This window comes from Dromiciops gliroides, chromosome 1 (genome assembly GCF_019393635.1).
Source record: "Dromiciops gliroides isolate mDroGli1 chromosome 1, mDroGli1.pri, whole genome shotgun sequence".
Taxonomy (NCBI): Eukaryota; Metazoa; Chordata; class Mammalia; order Microbiotheria; family Microbiotheriidae; genus Dromiciops; species Dromiciops gliroides.
The window spans coordinates 672,819,906-672,837,776 of NC_057861.1; the positions used below are offsets into that span (position 1 = coordinate 672,819,906).

Sequence of the window (17,871 nt, forward strand, 5' to 3'; positions counted from 1 at the left end):
ACACCATTCCTTACTCAAAAACCTTCAGTGGCTCACTATTACTTATAGGATAAAATACTAACTCTTTTTTTTTTTAATTTCCAAAAGCAAAGAATGATTAACAAAATTAATTTATTAAATATATTTTCATATAAAATATATGCACACAATGTATATACATGTATAAATGTGTGTACATGTAATATTTACATATATAATACACACGTACATATATGCATACATACTACACATTTCTTCCACTAAAATCTTTCTCCAATGCTTAACTATGATATGAACGTGAACTTGGATTCTCACAGACTTATGTCATTGACTTGGATCTTGAAGGAAATGTTTTCAGTCCAGATATAACAACAAACCCTGTTTTGTCCAAGAAATAGCCTAAAAACCTGGACAGTATGAACACCAAAGTCTAGCCACCTGGTGATGATATTTTTAAGTCATAAACATTCTTAGAAAAAATACAAAGTTGTGAAGTTTGAGGGAATATCCACATTGATAAATGAGTGATAAAATGTTAAAACCACAGATTTTAAAGGAGATTATATGTAATTATATGTTATATGCATAAAACAAATAATTTTTAAAATGTAAACATTTATATATAATCTTCAAAAATCTGTGATTATATCTATATAGATTGTTCTTCTGTCATTTCAGTCATGTCCAATTTTTGTGATCCCATTTGGGATTTCCTTGACAAAGATATTGGAGTTATTTGCTATTTCTGTCTCCAGATGATTTTTACAGATGAGGAACTGAGGCAACAGGGTAAAGTAACTTGCCTAGGGTCACAACAGCCAGCAAGTGTCTGGGGCAAAATACTCTTTTATTTTTATTTTGGTGAGGCAATTGGGGTTGTGACTTGCCCAGGGTCACACAAGTAGTAAGTGTTAAGTGTCTGAGGCCAGATTTGAACTTAGGTCCTCCTGACTCCAGGGCCAGTGCTCTATCCACTTTGCCACCTAGCTGCCCCAAAATACTAACTCTTAAAACTGCCCTTCACAGCCTGGGTCCCACCAATTCTACCAGCCTTGTCTCTCACAGCTTGCACATGTCTCCTCTGCTTTGGTCAGATCACTCATTATCTACTCACACTCAGCTAGAATGTATTCTTCCCTACTGAAATCTTCCTAGTGAATCTTCCTGCCTTTAAGGCCCACTTCAGTCACACCTCCTCAAAGAAATCTTCTCTCATCCGTGGAGCCCACAGTGACTCTCCCCTTCTGAGTTCCTTTAGAATCTGAAACCTGAGCCACAGAACTTGGTCTTTGTCTGGATCAGGGTCCTTCCCTGCCACCCCAGCCTAGCCCACACAAAGCATGAGCTCCTCCAGGACCAGGTCTACCTCTCACAGGTCTGTCTCTCCCACATCATCATCTTCATCACCATCATCATAGGAGCTAACACTTAAAGAGTACTTACTATGTGCCAGGCACTGTGCTAAGTGCTTCCTAATTATTATCTCATTTGAGCCTCACAACAGTCCTGGGAGTAAGGTTATATTATTTTCTCCATTTTACAGATGTGGAAACTGAGGCAAACATCGGTTAAGTGACTGGCCCAGGGTCACACAGCTAGGAGGTGTCTGAGGTCAGATTTGAACTTAGGTCTTCCTGACTCCAGGCTGAGTGCACTATCCATTGGGCCACCAGCTGCCTCAAGGCTGGACACAAAAGTGGTGCCAATAAATGCTTATTGGATGGGCAGTTGGGCAGGCAAATGAGTGGACGGACAAGTAGGCCTGAACAGAAGGTTGATGAGAAGATTGGTAGGTGGGTGGGGAGATGAATAGGTATGCTGGTAAGTAGACAGATGGGTGAATGGATGGATAGGTGAATGAACTTAGGGAAAAGAGGCTGGGCTCAAAAAGTCAATTAAGGAAGGGAAATCATCCCCAAATCAAACACACGATTTCCAAACAGGGTTCTGGGAAGACCAGAGGTTAGGTGTGCCCACCTCATAGCTCAACTTTGGCTCCCAAAAGGCTCCTGTACCACTTCACCCAATGCCCCCATCTGAGGATAGGAGGGGAAGCAGTGTCCTCCACACAAAGCACACTCCTAACATCTCTTCTCCTCTCTCTCCCCTGCCTTTTCCCCACCTTTTCCCACCCACTATTCCTGTCAGTCTCTCCTCCCTTCCCTCAAAGGGCTCCTCTTGCTCAGGCCAGGAAGCCAGTCATCCCTGCTCGCAGCTGCTCTGCTCTCCCTCCCGGCACTCTGCCAGTCTGGTCCATTCTGGAATTTCTCTCTCTGGTCCCCATTGCTGGGGCCAGTTCTGTAGTTCACATGAGGGACCATGGGCACACCACAGCTTCTCTGGGTCTCTTTTCTCACTGGGTACTAACGCCTGTCCTCCCTCTCTCACAGGGATGCTATAACAAATTTTAAAGTGCTATTCGTGGCAACTGTTAGTCCTCCTGCTAATGATGGTCACCTCCCTAACTGCACTGTCCTCCTTGACAATGCTTCTGCCCCCAGCATCTACATCCACTAGTTATCGTCATGACTATAGCTCTTCCCATTTCTTCAACATCTTAGGACATGCAAAGTAGTTTCCTCAAAACAATCCCATGAGGCACAGAAGTAGCCCCATTTTGCAGAAAAAGAAACTCAAGAGATGGGAAAGACCTTACCCAAAGCAACCCAGCAAGTAAGTGACGGAGACAGGATTCAAGTCTACCTTCTGACTCATCCCATCCTCTTCTCCACTGCATTACACTGTCTCTCACCACATTTAACAGAGAAACCTCCCTTCCCTGGCCTCCTGCCACTTCTGAGGAAGGACAAGCTACTACCCACAGGGCCCAGAAGATCCTGGCAGTCCCCCTACCCCTGGGCCTACCCCATGGCCCTTCCCAGATCACCTCCTTGTATTGAGTCACATCTCTGTAAATGTCCGTGTCTGGCACCTGCCCCAGGATAGAGTAATGTGGTCTGTAGTAGAGATAACAAGGAGAGATGGAGATAAGTAGAGATCAAGGAAGACACAGGTATCAGAATCTGTTGGAATTCCTCATTCCACACCCCAACACACACACACACACACACACACACACACACGAGCGAGGCCCAGATACCCTTACCACTGGATTCTGTTGGGGAGGGGGATGTGGAGTGAGGAGAGGAACAAAGACACTAGCACGGCCTGCCCCACTACACCTCTCACATACGCACTCACAACTGGGTGCGGAAGATGACAGAAATCAGGGAAAAGGCTACAGCAACAGCCAGACCAATGTCCAGGTTCAACAAGATGGTGGCCACAAAGGTCACCAACCAGATCATCTGTGGGGAAGGAAGTTGAGAGGTCAGGAAGCTTCCTCCCTCTCCTTCCTCTTCCCCTTCTGCCCTTCCCCACTTCCATCTTTTGTATCCCACCTTCCTAATTCCCTTCCTCCTTCTCCTTCCCTCCTATTTTCCAGCTTGCCCTCATACCTTCCTCTTCCCACCCCCTCCCCATCCTTCCCAGGCCCCTCACCAGGTCCACCCTGTTCGCCTTCCATAGATAACAAATATCAGAAAACTGGATGAACATGCCCTTGAGGTTGACAATGATAATAGCAGCCAGAATAGCCTGGGGAGTAGAAGGAAGAAGGGGACATGGGGTTAGCCCAGGCAATTCAAGCAGCCCCCATCAGTCCTCAGAAACCCCAAAGCTGATTCCACCAACCCTGCATCCAACACCCAAGTCCCCACGCCAGAAGGAGAGCCAGGGAATGAGACTTACTTTGGGAAGGGCATAAAAAAGCTCCCCCAGCTTGACAATGACAATCAGGATGAGGAGTGAGGAGACAGCCCCAGCAATCTGAGCATGGATGAGAAGGGTGGAGACGGGACCCCTAAAGCCCTCCTCTCATTACTTCCTCAACTGGCTAAACCCCCACCCCCACTTTGCATGTCACCCCACATCCTTCTCATATCTGTGTGTTCTCCCTCCTTCCCAACTTGCCTTTTTCTCAAATTTCATTTTATTAAAATGAACAATCATTTCTTTTCTCTCCCTCCAGCCCCCTCCCATCCCCCCAAAAACAAAAACAAAAGCTCTCTGACAAATGTGCCCAAATAAACAAGTTCCCGAGTTGGCCATGCACCAACTGTCTCTTCCAGGTTCCCCGGCATCCTTCCCGCACCCTCAATGTTTCTCCCACCTGTACCACCCATGTCTCCTTATTCCCACTCTGCCCAACATATTCCCCTACTACCTGTGTGTTCCCCCCTGAACCTTCTTGCACCAAACTCCGGGACATGGAGCAGCTTATAGGGAAACAGTGAAAAAAGCTGCCAACGAAGTTACTGAGGCCAAGAGCAATCAGTTCCTAGGGAGATTTTGGGCATGGGGGGGGGGTGTAAATTAGATTCAATGGCAATTCCCATTGAGATCACTCCTCCCAGCAATCAGGCCCTTCCATCCTTCTGGGTATCCCCAGCCAATATGCTCTTCCAGTCACATAGAGCAGGCTCCCCTACCTTGGACAGGCTCCTGGTCCCCCCAACCCCTCCAAACCTTCCCCCCCCAACCCCCGGTCCCATGACACACCTGGTTGTTATCCACCTCATAGCCATACTTCATTCCAAAGATCTTGCCAAGGGAGATGGCAATAGCAAAACCAACCACAGCGATGGCAAATGCATTCCCCACTAACTTTCCAAAAAGGTGGTGGTCAGGCAACCGAGGAAGCACCAGTCTTGGGGGAAGGAAGCACAGGACCTTCCATCTTCAAGCCTTTTCTGTCATTCACCCCCAAACCAAACCCAAACCAACAAAGACCGAGGGAGGTAGAGCCAAAGACAGGGTGTTTCTCCATTTCATCCCCATACCCAGCTTTGGGTTGTGGCCCCAAAAAGGAAAAAAAGGATAGGGCAGGCTCAGGGCTTTGGGAAAATCCACCCAGGGCCCTTGCTGGTCCCTCACCCTGCAGGGATGTCACCCACGATGCCCACCCCAAACTTGTCTTGCAGGCCGACTCCATAAGAGATCGCTGTGGCTCCGATGAGCTGGGATGGAGGGAAGAAGAAGGAAGCAGAGAGCATCACAGATCTAGAGTTGGAAGGAACTTTAGAGGCTATCCAGTCCAACCCCCTCATTTTACAGTTGAGGAAACTGAGGCCCAGTGAAACTAAGTGACTGGCCCAAGGTCCCATAAGTAGTCAGCATCAGAGGTGGGACTTGAACCTAGGTTGTGAGTCTAGAACAAGCATTCTTTCTACTGTACCATGCTGCCTCTATCATATCAGTATGGAATCTCCCTTTCTCCTGTTGGGGGAGATCTTGGATCTCCAAAGGTCAGAAGAAAGCTCTTCCCCTCTGGACAGAGTGCAATTTACCACCAGGTCAACAGCCCTGTCCTATGTCCTCCAGACGAACCTTTGTCCCTCCCACATTCCTACCCCCCTTACCCTGAACCATGCCCAAGATGAGAATAAATCCCCCCCCAATCACTCCCATTTCTATTGTACTAGGAGGATTAAAATGTACTGTTCCCATTTTACAGATGAGGAAAATAAGCCTCAGGGAGGGAAAGCAATTTGTCCAGAGGCAAAGTACCAGTAAAGAGGAAGTAAAGCTACTTTGTCAGAGCCAAGATCTGAACCCGGATCATCAGCCTCTGAGTCCAGAGCCTATGCTTTTACATCATGCTCCTCTTCTTCCACACCTCTGGTGCCCCCCATTCCCCAAGGATTTCTGTCAGGATGGGTTAGGGTAGTGCCTCCTCCCTGTGCCCACCATACCATGATGAGTTCACCCGGTATAGGCATGGGCAGCTTCCGGCCCAGTTTTTGGTTCATAATCTTCATGGCCAGGAGCAGGATGGAAGCTATGAAAGCAGTGACTATGGTGCCCACATTGCTTTTTGGCAGCTTCCAGAAGATATCCAACAGTGCCTGTGGGATGCAATGGGGTTGTGAAGGGGCCCCAAGAGCCCAGGGACTTCCCTCCTGTTCCCCCCACCCCTATCCCAAGGCCTCCTCTTTCCTGGGCCCAAGTATGACCCCCTCCCCTGCTTCCTCCCAGTGACTTACATAGATCAAGGACAGGGGCCCCGAAAAGTCTTCAGGATTGAGGCCAAACACATGCTTGAGCTGGGACACAAGCACGTGGACAGAGGCGGCCGTGGTATAGCCACGAACCAGTGGTTCTGACAGGTAGGTCACCATGAAGCCAAACTGTAACAGGCCCAGTCCTATCTAGGTACAGAGAGACAAACAAGCAAGGGATGAAAAGAAGGGATGGTTGGGGACAGACAGATGGACTAATGGTCAGGAACACGGACACAAAGAGTCACAGGTCCATAACCAATGATCAAGGCATTGCCAGACAAGTGAACAATCTTGGGGGGGAAGGGAAGGTCAGAGAGTCAGGCAACAAAGTTAAGGAGACAAGAGCAGCAGGTACATAGAATGCCCCCTCCAACTTCACCTGGAAAGCACCAACTAGAAGGCTCAGGGCTGAGGCCACTTGCACGCGGGCATCATCTCTGGCTGTCACATTCACTGTACTATTTCCCAAGTCTGGGAAAGCATCATTGGGAACCAGGGCCTCAGTCACACTGCCCACCATCACCGACATAACAGCAAAGGTCCCTGCAGACCAGAGACTACAATGGGACCTTGATCCCAGGAATCTCAATGACTGCACTTGACCCTCAGGAAGCCTTCACGCTCACAGGGGAGCTAGGGTTCTGGAAACCCACTGTCGGACATCCCAGCAGAGGGACACAGGCCAAAAGAGAGGAGCAAAACATGGTGGGCCTCTAAGAGAAGAACTCCTAATCATGCATCTCTCCTCATTCTTTGGCTCATGTGTGAGCCTCATCTCCCACCACAGACCCCAAAGGCATGGCCTAAGGCCTGCTCCCATTCTTCCGCACAATGTGCTCTCTCAGGGCCATGGAGTAGGAAGAGCTCATTACTGATTAGGCGAGGGACAACTCCTTCTGGGTTTGGGGACCCTACTTACCCACAGAAATGTGCCGGGAGGTACCAAATAAAAAGTAGACAAAGACAGGGTAGAAAGAGCTATAGAGGCCAAAGACAGGAGGCAGCCCAGCTAGGAGGGCATAGGCCAGTCCTGGGGAAGGCAAGAAGAACATCACTGTCAGGCCCATCCCCACCCACCTACAACCAATGCAGCAGCACATTGCCAGCCACTCCGTACACCTCCACCTCCACCTCCACAGGGTGTTATGGTCCCTTCACACTGCCAACTCTTTCCTCCACCCAACCTGCTGTAGAGCACTTTGAGGCTCACAGACCAATGGGAATAAAGCTGCCAAGCCATCTGCCCACCCCAACTCGCCCTGTGGCAGCTGGACGATGCCCACACTGAGGCCAGACAGCAGGTCCCCCAGGAGAAACTCGCGTGCTGGGTACTTGGGCAGCCAGGTCAGGATGGGCAGGAAGCGGCGTAGGACAGCCCAGGCTACAGCTTTTGAACATCTGTCAGGAAGAAAGGGGTTCAGGATGAAGGGGGAATCACTGCCTCTCCCCATTCCTTCAGTGCCTGCTCTGGGTCTCCCCAAGGCAGGGTGGACAGAAAAATCAATATCTGAAGGCAGACATCATTGGTCAAGTGGAAAAGTGAGGGAATGGTTGGAGAGATAAGTAAATGAATGGCAAGGATAAATCAACAGTCAGTGCCTGGACAGGCAAAGTGGCAAATGGTACTGCTCAACTCTCTCCCCTCCCCACCATCCCTCTCCAACCTGGGTGGAGTACACCATCGGGAAGCCTTTGGGCTCTGGCTCCTCTGCCCCATCTCCTCCAGCGCCTGCTCATTTAGTACCCGTCGGTCCACATGATAGTCACATTGCAGGGGACCCGGCTCCACCTCCGGCTTCTCCATAGACAGATCCTGAGAAGCCAATAAGGCCTGTGTGTCCCTAGGCCTGGGGTCAAGGATAAAAGGATGATTTAATAATAAAAATATTTATCATTTCTAATAGCACAGCAATAAAAAAAGATGAACACAGGAAAGCATGAGAAAGCTTATGTGAACTGATGCAAAGTGAAGTGGGCAGAACTGGGGAAAATATAGATGCAATGTAAATGAAAGAACCACCACCAAAACCAAAGGCTGGGACCCTGTGATGACTAAGCTTGGTTCCTGAGGACAAGCTACAAGAATGCATCTTTCCTCTCTTGGCCTCCCCCCTTCCCTGACCTACCCCACCCCCCATCCCACCCCACCCCTATTCTTCTTGGCAGAAAGAGGGGGTGGGACACAGGCAGAGAAGAACACAATATGGGACTCACACTTTTTTTTGATATGTTGATTTGTCTGAACAGTTTGTCTCGGTTTTCTTTGTTATAAGGGAAGACTCTCACCAGGAGGGGAGGGGAGGGGAAGGATGAAGTAGATGACGGGAAATGTAGGGGATGTAAAAAGATATCAATAAAATTTACTTTAAAATAATTCACCTTAAGGTTGACAAAGTCCTTTAGCCCCACAAAGTTAGCTGAGGGCAGCTGCTGTTTAGTTTTTCTATCTCCAGCACCTACCACAGTATGGTGCCCTTCACCGAGGAGGCAGCTGATAAATGCTTATTAAAATGAACCCCCTCCCTTAAGGGAGGGAAGTTAAGGATTACATTCCCATTTTACAGATGAGGAAACTGAGGCTCTGGAAGGTAAATGACTTTGCCAGGGTTCCAGACCTAACAAATAAAGAGCTAGCACTGGAATCTAGGTCTCCTTGCTCTAAGGGTTTGGGCAGTTGGTGATACAGGACACAGAAGCGCTTGCTAGGTCTGTGACCCTGGGCAAGTCATTTAACTTCCGCTGCCTCAGTTCCCTTATCTGTAAAAAAAGGATAATAACCACACCTACCTTGAAAGATATTTGTGAGGATACAGTGCTCTGTAACCCCCTGAAGTGCTTATCCACATGCCATTATTATTATTATTATTACTATACCATAAAATTGCAGTGTCACAGAGTGGGAGGGGGGGCAGAAGTACTCAGTCAGCAGAGTGATCAAGCCCTCCCCCCTCCCTCCTCCCCTCAGGGAGAACCCCAGATAACCCCAGTGGTATAACCTCCAGACTTCCCTCTCACCCACGCCACCCCCCTTCCCCTGAGTCTGGCAAAGACACGGACTTTGGCTAGGATGGAGCTTCCTTGGGAACAAAGTCCTTCACAGACAGTAGGATGAGCTGCTTCTCTGAACCCCTGACCCACAGCCTGTCACACCCCTTCTTTCCCATTTTCTTCAGGCTCAGCCGAGTCCCTTTTCATCAGCCATCATTCATAATCTTCTTCCCCCAGACCTGCCCATGGTCCCACCTCTCAATTCTTATCCCCAACACTCCAAATACCAATTGTGCCCTCTCCTCAGCCATATCCCTCAGTCTTTCCCCTCTACACCCAGATACAAGTGGAAGCCCATACTACCCAGCCTTGTGTCCAGCTGTGCCCTCCACTTCCCCTTCCCCCAGGCTAGACACTGACCACACAGGGGCTCTGCCCCATCTCTAGTCTAAGTGTGTGCATAGGAGTAGGGGGTCCCCAGTCCCCCGACAGAAGAACTTAGATCAGAGGAACCCAGCGACCTCTTCTGTGTCCAGCCCTTTAAAGGGCTGAAGAAGCCAAGGACCTAGAGAGGAAGATCTGCTCTAGACAACTGCCACTCAGGAGGCTTTCCCTACCCACAGCCTGGAGAGGTGAGTAAAAGAAGCCCAAGAGCACTGTCTGCTTCTCACGCTGAGCCTAAGTGAAGACGGTGCTAAGGAAGGGAGGTGACATAGCAGAGGAGAGTCAATGCCAAGTCCATATGACTGACCCGGGGCCTGAGACAGAATAGAGGTGGATCTCACCTGAGAAGGGAAGGCCCTGCTGGATGCTCCTGGCCCAGAGGCTGAGCTTGGGCTGTGAGGACTAGGTCCACACAGAGACTGAAAAGGCTCAGCTGCTCAGAGAAAGGTCTCAGGAGAGATCTTTGAATCCCTCATCCCAACCCCTGCTCGGTGAGTCATTATCATTCTTAAAGGGCCCCTGCTACCACTGAGAGCCCCAGGCCTCTAGGCCATCCCCCCACTCAGGTAGAAGAGGGAGGGGAGGAGACTTAGACCCCTCCCCCTCCCACCTCTCTCCCCATGTTAACAAATCCTTGAGACCAAGGGAGGCAAATGTCCATCTAGTTCCTCTAGAGAAAGGGGTTGTTAGCATTCTTTCACCTTCTTGCCTGAACTACTTGCATTATGGTCTTAGCGGGTCTCCCTCCAACCCACTCTGGCCAGCCTGCCAAAGCCACCTTCTGGACCTTCAATGACCTTCTACCTACAGGATACAGCCAAACTCCTCAGTCAGGCAGTAGAGACTTCTCAAGGTACCGAGCCACCTTTCCGTCTTGACTTCACACTATTTCCATCATGCTTTCTAGGCAAACTGCAGCCCCTGCTCCCACAAACACCATTCCCTAAACCTAGAATATCCCGCAGTCACAACCATGCACTCTGGGATCCCAAAACACACCGGAGCCAAGGAGAGCCTGAATGCTCAGTGCCCCCTCTCGGCCACCCCACCCCCACTCTGTGACAAGGGGAAGGGGATTTGTATCCCCTGCCAGAAAGCTCAACACACCTGCAGCAAGGAAGAAAGGAGCCACAGCAACACCAGGAGTCCCCAAACCACCTGCTGCTCAGACTGGGAGGAACTGGGACCAGGAACAAAGGAACGATACCCTTCCTTTACAAGAAAGACTGGGGGGTGGGGGGAATGGGGGATGGGAGGAGCAAGGTTTCTCCGGAGGTGATTTCCTGAAGGTTTACAGGCTGGGAAGGGCCTGACCCTCAGCTCCCTATCAGAGATACCCAGGATGGGCCACGTCTCAACTATCAAGATCATTATCAGGCACTGTCACTCACTGTCACTCACTATCTTATAATTAGCCATTGGGGAGTAAGGTCCCCTGGAGGATCCAAGAATGGGGAGAACTGGAACCTCCCCTCCTGCTGAGTATTTAAGGGCCCAGAGCCCTCTCAGAGACCAAGCCCAGTTGTGGGGGGAGAAGGTAGTATTTTTTAGATACCTTTAGTATCTCTACTGCTGCTTCTCTAGACTAAGGATGAATCTCTGGGGGCCAAGAGAACAGAGTCCCACCCCAACTCCCCCCTCCTTTCCCATGCCCCACCTCAATTAAACAGCAGCTCAAAGGGAGAAGATGGAGGAAGGAGTGGAGGGGGGCATAGGGGAGCAGAACCAGGATCCTTTCCTTTGGGCTTCATCCTCCCCATCTCTGGCCTCTCCAGCTGTCCCCACTCAGTCTCTTCTGACTTCCCACTTCCTTCAATCACCCCCAGCCCCAGTTGTCAGAGTCTGGCCCACTAAAACTTCAATTCAACACAACAAAAATGTGTTAAGCTGTATATGAGCATCCCACGCGCATTTGGCTGGAATTTAAGAGTGAATGATTGGGTAGATGGCTAGCTCAAGGGCTGTGACTGGTTCCCCACAGGCTCTCTGAAAGTAGAGAACCCACTATGAAGTTTAATCTGCATTGGTGACCTTTTTCTCCATCACTTTCTTAAGTCTAGAAAAAAGAGATATATATCTCTATCTATCTATCTAAGGTGTTACACAGCTCTAGGTGGACATTTCATGGCAAAAAGAAAAGTTCAAATCAGTCTACCAGGAGGCAAAACTCTGTTCCTTAACTTATTTGAGAGGCTGAGTAATTGGGATAAGAAGTCAGATGATATGGGGAAGAATGTATTAACCTTGGGGTCTCAGGAGTTGTTCCAATGGGAAGGTTTTCTCTGGAGTTAATCTCATCAGAGTATCCTGATGGAGCAAGAGATCTTGAAGACAATGGGGGCTTCCTTCAGGATAGAATCAGTGTTGTATAAAATACACACCGAGGGTCTGTCTCTATACAATCATGTAGCTGGTTCTTTGCCCTCTAAGATTACTTTTTTTTCCCCTGGAGAAAAGATGTTTCTCCCAAACTCAACAGTACACAGGTTTGATCCATCTCCTCCACAACTTCAGTGGGGCCATGATAGCTCTTTTCAAGGATTTGAAAACCGGTTTTATGAAAAATGGATGCTCCTTGTTCTACTCATCTGCTCTACCAGAGGGCAGAACTAGGCACAGTATGTGTATGTGGCAGAGAGGCAGACTTCAGCTTAGGCAAAGCCTCCTCAAAAGCAGCCCTAGGCAAAAGTGAAAAAGGACTGGTTGCCTTTGAAGACTGGGAATTACCCACCACTGGGAAGCTTCCTATTCAAGCACAGATTTGGAATAGAAAACTTCCACCTCAGAGATTTTGTGAGAGCTAAGCTAGCTAGGTGGGAAGACAGGTAGATGTAGATGGGGGGGGGGGGGGGAAGGGTGCTGGATAGAGCATCATTAAATGCTTACCACATGCTAAGTTCTAGAGATACAAACAAGCAGACAGTCCCTGCCCTCAGGAAGTTTAAATTCTAACATATAAATCAAAGCTGGAAGCTTGGGGAGGGGAAAGTAAGGCAAGTGTGCGAAAGCCTGTTCCAGGAAGAATATGGGCAAAATCTTATCAAGGAGATGCCCAGGTTACTGGTGTCTGAGTAAAGACAATATTACAAGGGGGCAGCTAGATGGCGCAGTGGATAAAGCACAGGCCCTGGAGTCAGAAGGACCTGAGTTCAAATTCAGCCTCAGACACTTGACACTTACTAGCTGTGTGACCCTGGGCAAGTCACTTAACCCTCATTGCCCTGCAAAAAAAAAAGGGTGATACTTGTTCTTGTTTGTTTGCCCTGAGGGCAGAAATAGGCACAGTGGTTGCTCGTGGCTGAGGCAGTCTTCAGCTTAGGCAAAGCCTCCTCAAAAGCAGCCCTATACAAAAATGAAATGGAGGGTAAGAATGAGGGGCTGAGGACGACACAGAGGTCACAAACTTGGGGGGAATGAAGGAATGGTAGTACCTCCAACAGAAAGAGAGAAGAGGGACAAGTTTTGGCAAAAAGTTTTATACATTTTGAGTTTGAGATGCTTACAGGACATCCAGCTCGAAGGGTCAGATATAGTTGGTGAACAGAGACGAGAGCTCAGGAGATAGATTGAGGTTCGATATCTCGTTCTGGGAGTCATCTGCATATATTTAATAATTAAAGCCACAGGAGCTTCTCTGTTCCCCAAGCAAGAGAGGATAGTTAGAAGAAGTCCTAGGAAGTCTTGGGGCATGCCCACAATTAGGGGGCATGACATGAATGAAAATCCAGCAAAGGAGATTGAGAAAAAGGAGTCTCAGACAGGTAGAAAGAGAGCCAAGAGAAAGCAGGGTCACAAAACCCAGAGAGTATGTTTAGGAAGAGAGGATTGCTAACATTGTCAAGAACTTCAGAAAGGCCAAGAAGCATGAAACTTTAGAAAAGGCCATTAGATTGGGCAATTAAGAGAACCCTAGCAATTTTGAAAGGAAGATTTCATGAAAGAAAATGCTGTGTAAGTTGGACTTTAAAGGATAGGCAGGAGTTTGACAAATGGAGGGGAAGAGGCAGAGGGCATTCCAGGTATGGGAAATGACACTAACAAAGACATCGAGTTGAGAAGTCTAGGACATATTAGTGAAACAGAGAAGTCCAATGGGTCTGGTGGTGAAGTATGTGGCAGGAATACTGTGAAACAAGGCTAGAAAGGTAGGTTGGCTCTGGTGGAGCCTTGAATGCCAGACCAAAGAATTTGAATTTTATCCTACAAGCAACAAGGACTCATTGAAACTTTCTGACCAGAGAAGTAATGTGTTCAGACCAGTGGATGATGAGAAAGATACCTCTAGCAGGTAGTTCAGGATGGACCAAAAGGGGAAAAGATAGAGAGATCAGGTAGGAGCCAATGATTAGGAGGGAGTCCCAGCAAGAAGCAATGAGCTAATGATGATAATAATAGATTCCCTTTTTATAGAGTTTCACAGTTTCCAAATTAATCTCCTTACAACAGTCTTGTAATGACTAAGAGATTGGAGAGGAGGCGATGGGATGGATGGTGGGAAATGAGGGAGGTAGTGTGGTGCATAGGAAAGCACACTGTGCTTGAAGATATAGTACTTGGGCCCATCCCTTAACATTTAATAATGAACAATTCCTAGTTGTATGACTTTAAACAAGCCCCTTCCCTTCTTGAAACCCCAATTTTCCAATCAGTAAAATGAGGATCATGACACACTACCTACCTCATCTGGTTGTTTTGAAGAAAATTTGGGGGAAGGTGGTCACCTTTAGAAATATGAATTATTGGGGGCAGCTAGTTGGCACAGTGGATAGAGCATTGGCCCTGTATTCAGGAGGACCTGAGTTCAAATCCCGCCTCAGACACTTGACACTTAACTAGCTGTATGACCTTGGGCAAGTCACTTAACCCCAAGTGCCTCACACACACACAAAAAAGAAAATGTGAATTATTTAGTTACTCAGCTGTTGTTTTTTCCAGTCCTGTCTGCCTCTTCATGACTGATCTGGGGTTTTCTTAGCCAAGGTACCGGAGTGGTTTGCCGTCTCCTTCTCTAGTTCATTTGATAGATGAGGAAACTGAGGCAAATGGGGTTAGTGACTTGTCCAGGGTCACACAGCTAGGAGGTGTCTGAGGCTGGATTTGAACTCAGGTCTTCCTGATTCTAAGACCAGCATTCTGCTAAGGTGAAAACTTTACTCTCCTGCTATCTGACTTTAACGTCTCATCCTCAAAATAAAAATAACTAACAACTGACATTTATATAGCACTTTAAATGCACTTCTTATTCCATTTGAACTTCAACAACCCTTTGAAATATTACCCCAATTTTACAGACAGTAAATGTGAGGCAGGATTTGAACCCAAGGCCAGTGTTCTTTTCACTATGCCACATTCTCAGCCATTCCCAACTCGCCATTCACTGCTCCCCCCTTCCACTCTGCCCTCTGTGACCCACTTTATCCTTTACTAAACTTGCTTTCACTTTTCTTTCACACTCCTTTGATCTTCTTGTGCTCATGGAAACTGGGTCTTCTCCTAAAGACACCTTATCCCTCACCATCTTCTCCATTAGGAGTCACTACTTTTCTCATGTCCTTCAGTACTTTGGGTCAGGAAGAGAAGTGGACATACTCACCACTCCCTCCTCTCAGACCCCCGCCCCAGCTTCTCTTCAGAGATTTCAATATCTATTTTGAAGACCCTTCTAGCTCCCTGAACTCTCCTTCCTTGGCTCCTTTGGCATCCACTCTATATCAGCCACCAACAGAAATGGCCCCACTTCAGATCTCACCAATGCCATGAAAACTGTTCAATTTCGATGAATCTTCAACTCTGAAATTCTCTTCTTTAATCAAAACCTCCTGAACCTTCTACTTCTCCTATTACCCCACTCCTCCTAAATCTCTTCCTTATTTTCACTAAAACCTCTAGTCCTTCACTTCTTCCCTGTTCTCCTAACCTATCACTCCTGATATGAACCCCACATCCTTCCCTTCAGCTTTGACCCTATAATTAGCCATTTCTTTTTTTTTATTTTAATTTTTTTTGCGGGCCAGTGAGGTTTAAGTGACTTGCCCAGAGTCACACAACTAGTAAGTGTCAAGTGTCTGAGGCTGGATTTACTCAGGTCCTCCTGAATCCAGGGCCAATACTCTATCCACTGCACCACCTAGCTGCCTCCATATAATTAGCCATTTCTACAAGCCATTGCCCTCTACCTTTGAATGCTTTGCCCCTTGCCTAGTATTTCTGCCATCTGTGCCTTGCTAATCGTTAATCCTGAGTTACCCCCATGGGGCTGAACTCTACAAGAGAAAATCACTAAGCTTTGCAAACTGGGTCTATCACAATCCTCTTATCTAATAATAAACAGATCCTCACTGCTGGATGGCAATCTTTTTATTCTTCCCTGATTGATTTCTTATCACACCCTCTAGCATCTGACATTAATTGCTACCCTTTGCTCCTAGATATTCTCATCTCTAAATCTCTGTGATACTGCTCTCTCTTGGCCCTCCTCCTACCCTTTCACCAATGCCCAGTTTCCTTTACTGAATCATCATCTATGTCATGCCTCTATCTGTGGGTGTACCCCACAGAAGGTACTATTCTGAACCTCCTCTTCTCTCAAGATTCTTCCAGTGGTGTCAAAACAGAAATAGATCCCTGAAGCCTCATTTCAACTTAGAAAACTACAAATTAACATTATCTGTGTTGCATCATATTTTTATTTATTTTGTTAAACACCAGGCTTTGAAGGACCATGAGTTTGACACCTCCTGCCATAAACTACCAATCCCTATCCCCCTCAAAGTGGAGGACTTTGCCCCCTTTTTTCACTGAAAAAAAAACCCAGAACCCATGCATTACTAACCTCTTTTCCCCTATTCCATACCTCAAAAACTCCCCTCCCTCCTCCTCCTCCCCTCCCCCCCCCATCTCTCTCTTTCCCTCCTCTTTTGTTCCTATCTCTGGAAAAAGGTGGCCCTTGGTACACAGGCTCTAAGTCAAAGGACCTGGGTTTCAATTTTGCCTCTGTCAAATCACTTCCTGTATGACCTTATAGACAGGGCACTGGACTTCATGAAGTCTTAAGTTCAAATCCAGCCCCAGACAGTAGCTGTGTTGACTCTAGGCAAGTACCTAACCTCTGTCTGCCTGTTTCCTCTAATAGCACCTACCTCACCTGGTTGTTTTGAGGATCAAATGAGAGCTAAGTGCTAAAGCATTTTGCATAGTGCCTAACACCTAGTAGGCACTTCATAAACAGTTGTTCCCTGCCCTCCCTTGCCCCCCACCTTAACCTTTTCTCTGAAACTCAATTTCTTCATCTCTAAAATGAGGAGGTTAGACTAGATAGTCCCTTTCCTGTTCTAAATGAGTAACCCTAGGATCTTTACCAAGCCCAGCTCCTTAACTTGTGCTACCGATCAATCAATCAATAAGCATTTATTATGTGCTAGGCTATAGGTATGATTCCATTCCTTCCCATTTCCTCCCCCAATCATTTCCTCTCCATTTTAATTTCTCCTTCTCCACTGGCTCCTTCTCTGCCACCTACAAACATACCCAATACTTAAAAGAAAAAAAAAAACCGGGGGCACCTAGGTGGCGCAGTGGATAAAGCAATGCCCCTGGATTCAGGAGGACCTGAGTTCAAACCTGACCTCAGACACTTGACACTTGCTAGCTGTGTGACCCTGGGCAAGTCACTTAACCCTCATTGCCCCACAAAAACAAAAGCCAATAATAATTTACATTTATCCCAATTAAATATACTTTGCCCTGAAAAAACAAACAAAGCAAACCTTCATTTGACCCTGCCACTCGCTCAGCCTACCGTCTTCTCTTTCTTATCCCTTTGGTAAGGCTAGCTCCCAAGCCTAGAACACACCCCATCCAAACTGCCCCCTTCTTCCTAGTTTTCTGCAAGGCTCAGGTGCAACATCCTTTGGGAATGAAGCCTTTACAGAACCCCTAATTGTTGGCATTTTCTCTCACCTCAGATTACTTTGTATTAACTCATCTGTGGCTACCTTGTATCCCTTCTCCCCAAATGTACCCTCTTTGTGGGCAGGAACAGTTTACATTTTTGTCTGTGTATCCCCAGTGACTAGCACACAGTAGATACTTAGTAAAGAATAATGTTTCCAAAAATTGAACTGTATTCCCCCAGCCCACAGGGCTCTCTTTCTCTTGAGCTTCTTGAGTCCTTAGTTTATGGCTTAGCTTCAGTCCTTAACTGATTCTTCCTTCCTCCTATTAGAGCTCTTTCATCAGGACAAGACCCCAGAGAAAGAAGGAAGAGACTGGGAGGGCATAACTCAGTGGCCACCTGCTGACTATTCAGCTTAAAATAATTTGGTGGCTTATAGTACTATAGTACTATACAGGTGGTTCCCAACAAGGTTCCCCACAAAGAACACAGGAACAACCTCTG

At 47.5% G+C, this 17,871-nt stretch overlaps 1 protein-coding gene across 1 annotated transcript in view; it reads right to left on the reverse strand.

Moving 5' to 3' along the window:
* CELSR3 (cadherin EGF LAG seven-pass G-type receptor 3) overlaps positions 1-17,871 on the reverse strand; it is a 75,594-nt gene that overhangs the window by 5,012 nt on the left and 52,711 nt on the right. Inside the window, 13 exon segments of the mRNA XM_043984976.1 lie at positions 2,867-2,936; positions 3,181-3,287; positions 3,481-3,576; positions 3,730-3,807; positions 4,205-4,318; positions 4,540-4,687; positions 4,915-4,997; positions 5,733-5,885; positions 6,024-6,188; positions 6,421-6,584; positions 6,961-7,071; positions 7,300-7,439; positions 7,706-7,888. Coding sequence (XP_043840911.1) covers positions 2,867-2,936; positions 3,181-3,287; positions 3,481-3,576; positions 3,730-3,807; positions 4,205-4,318; positions 4,540-4,687; positions 4,915-4,997; positions 5,733-5,885; positions 6,024-6,188; positions 6,421-6,584; positions 6,961-7,071; positions 7,300-7,439; positions 7,706-7,888 — 1,612 coding nt within the window.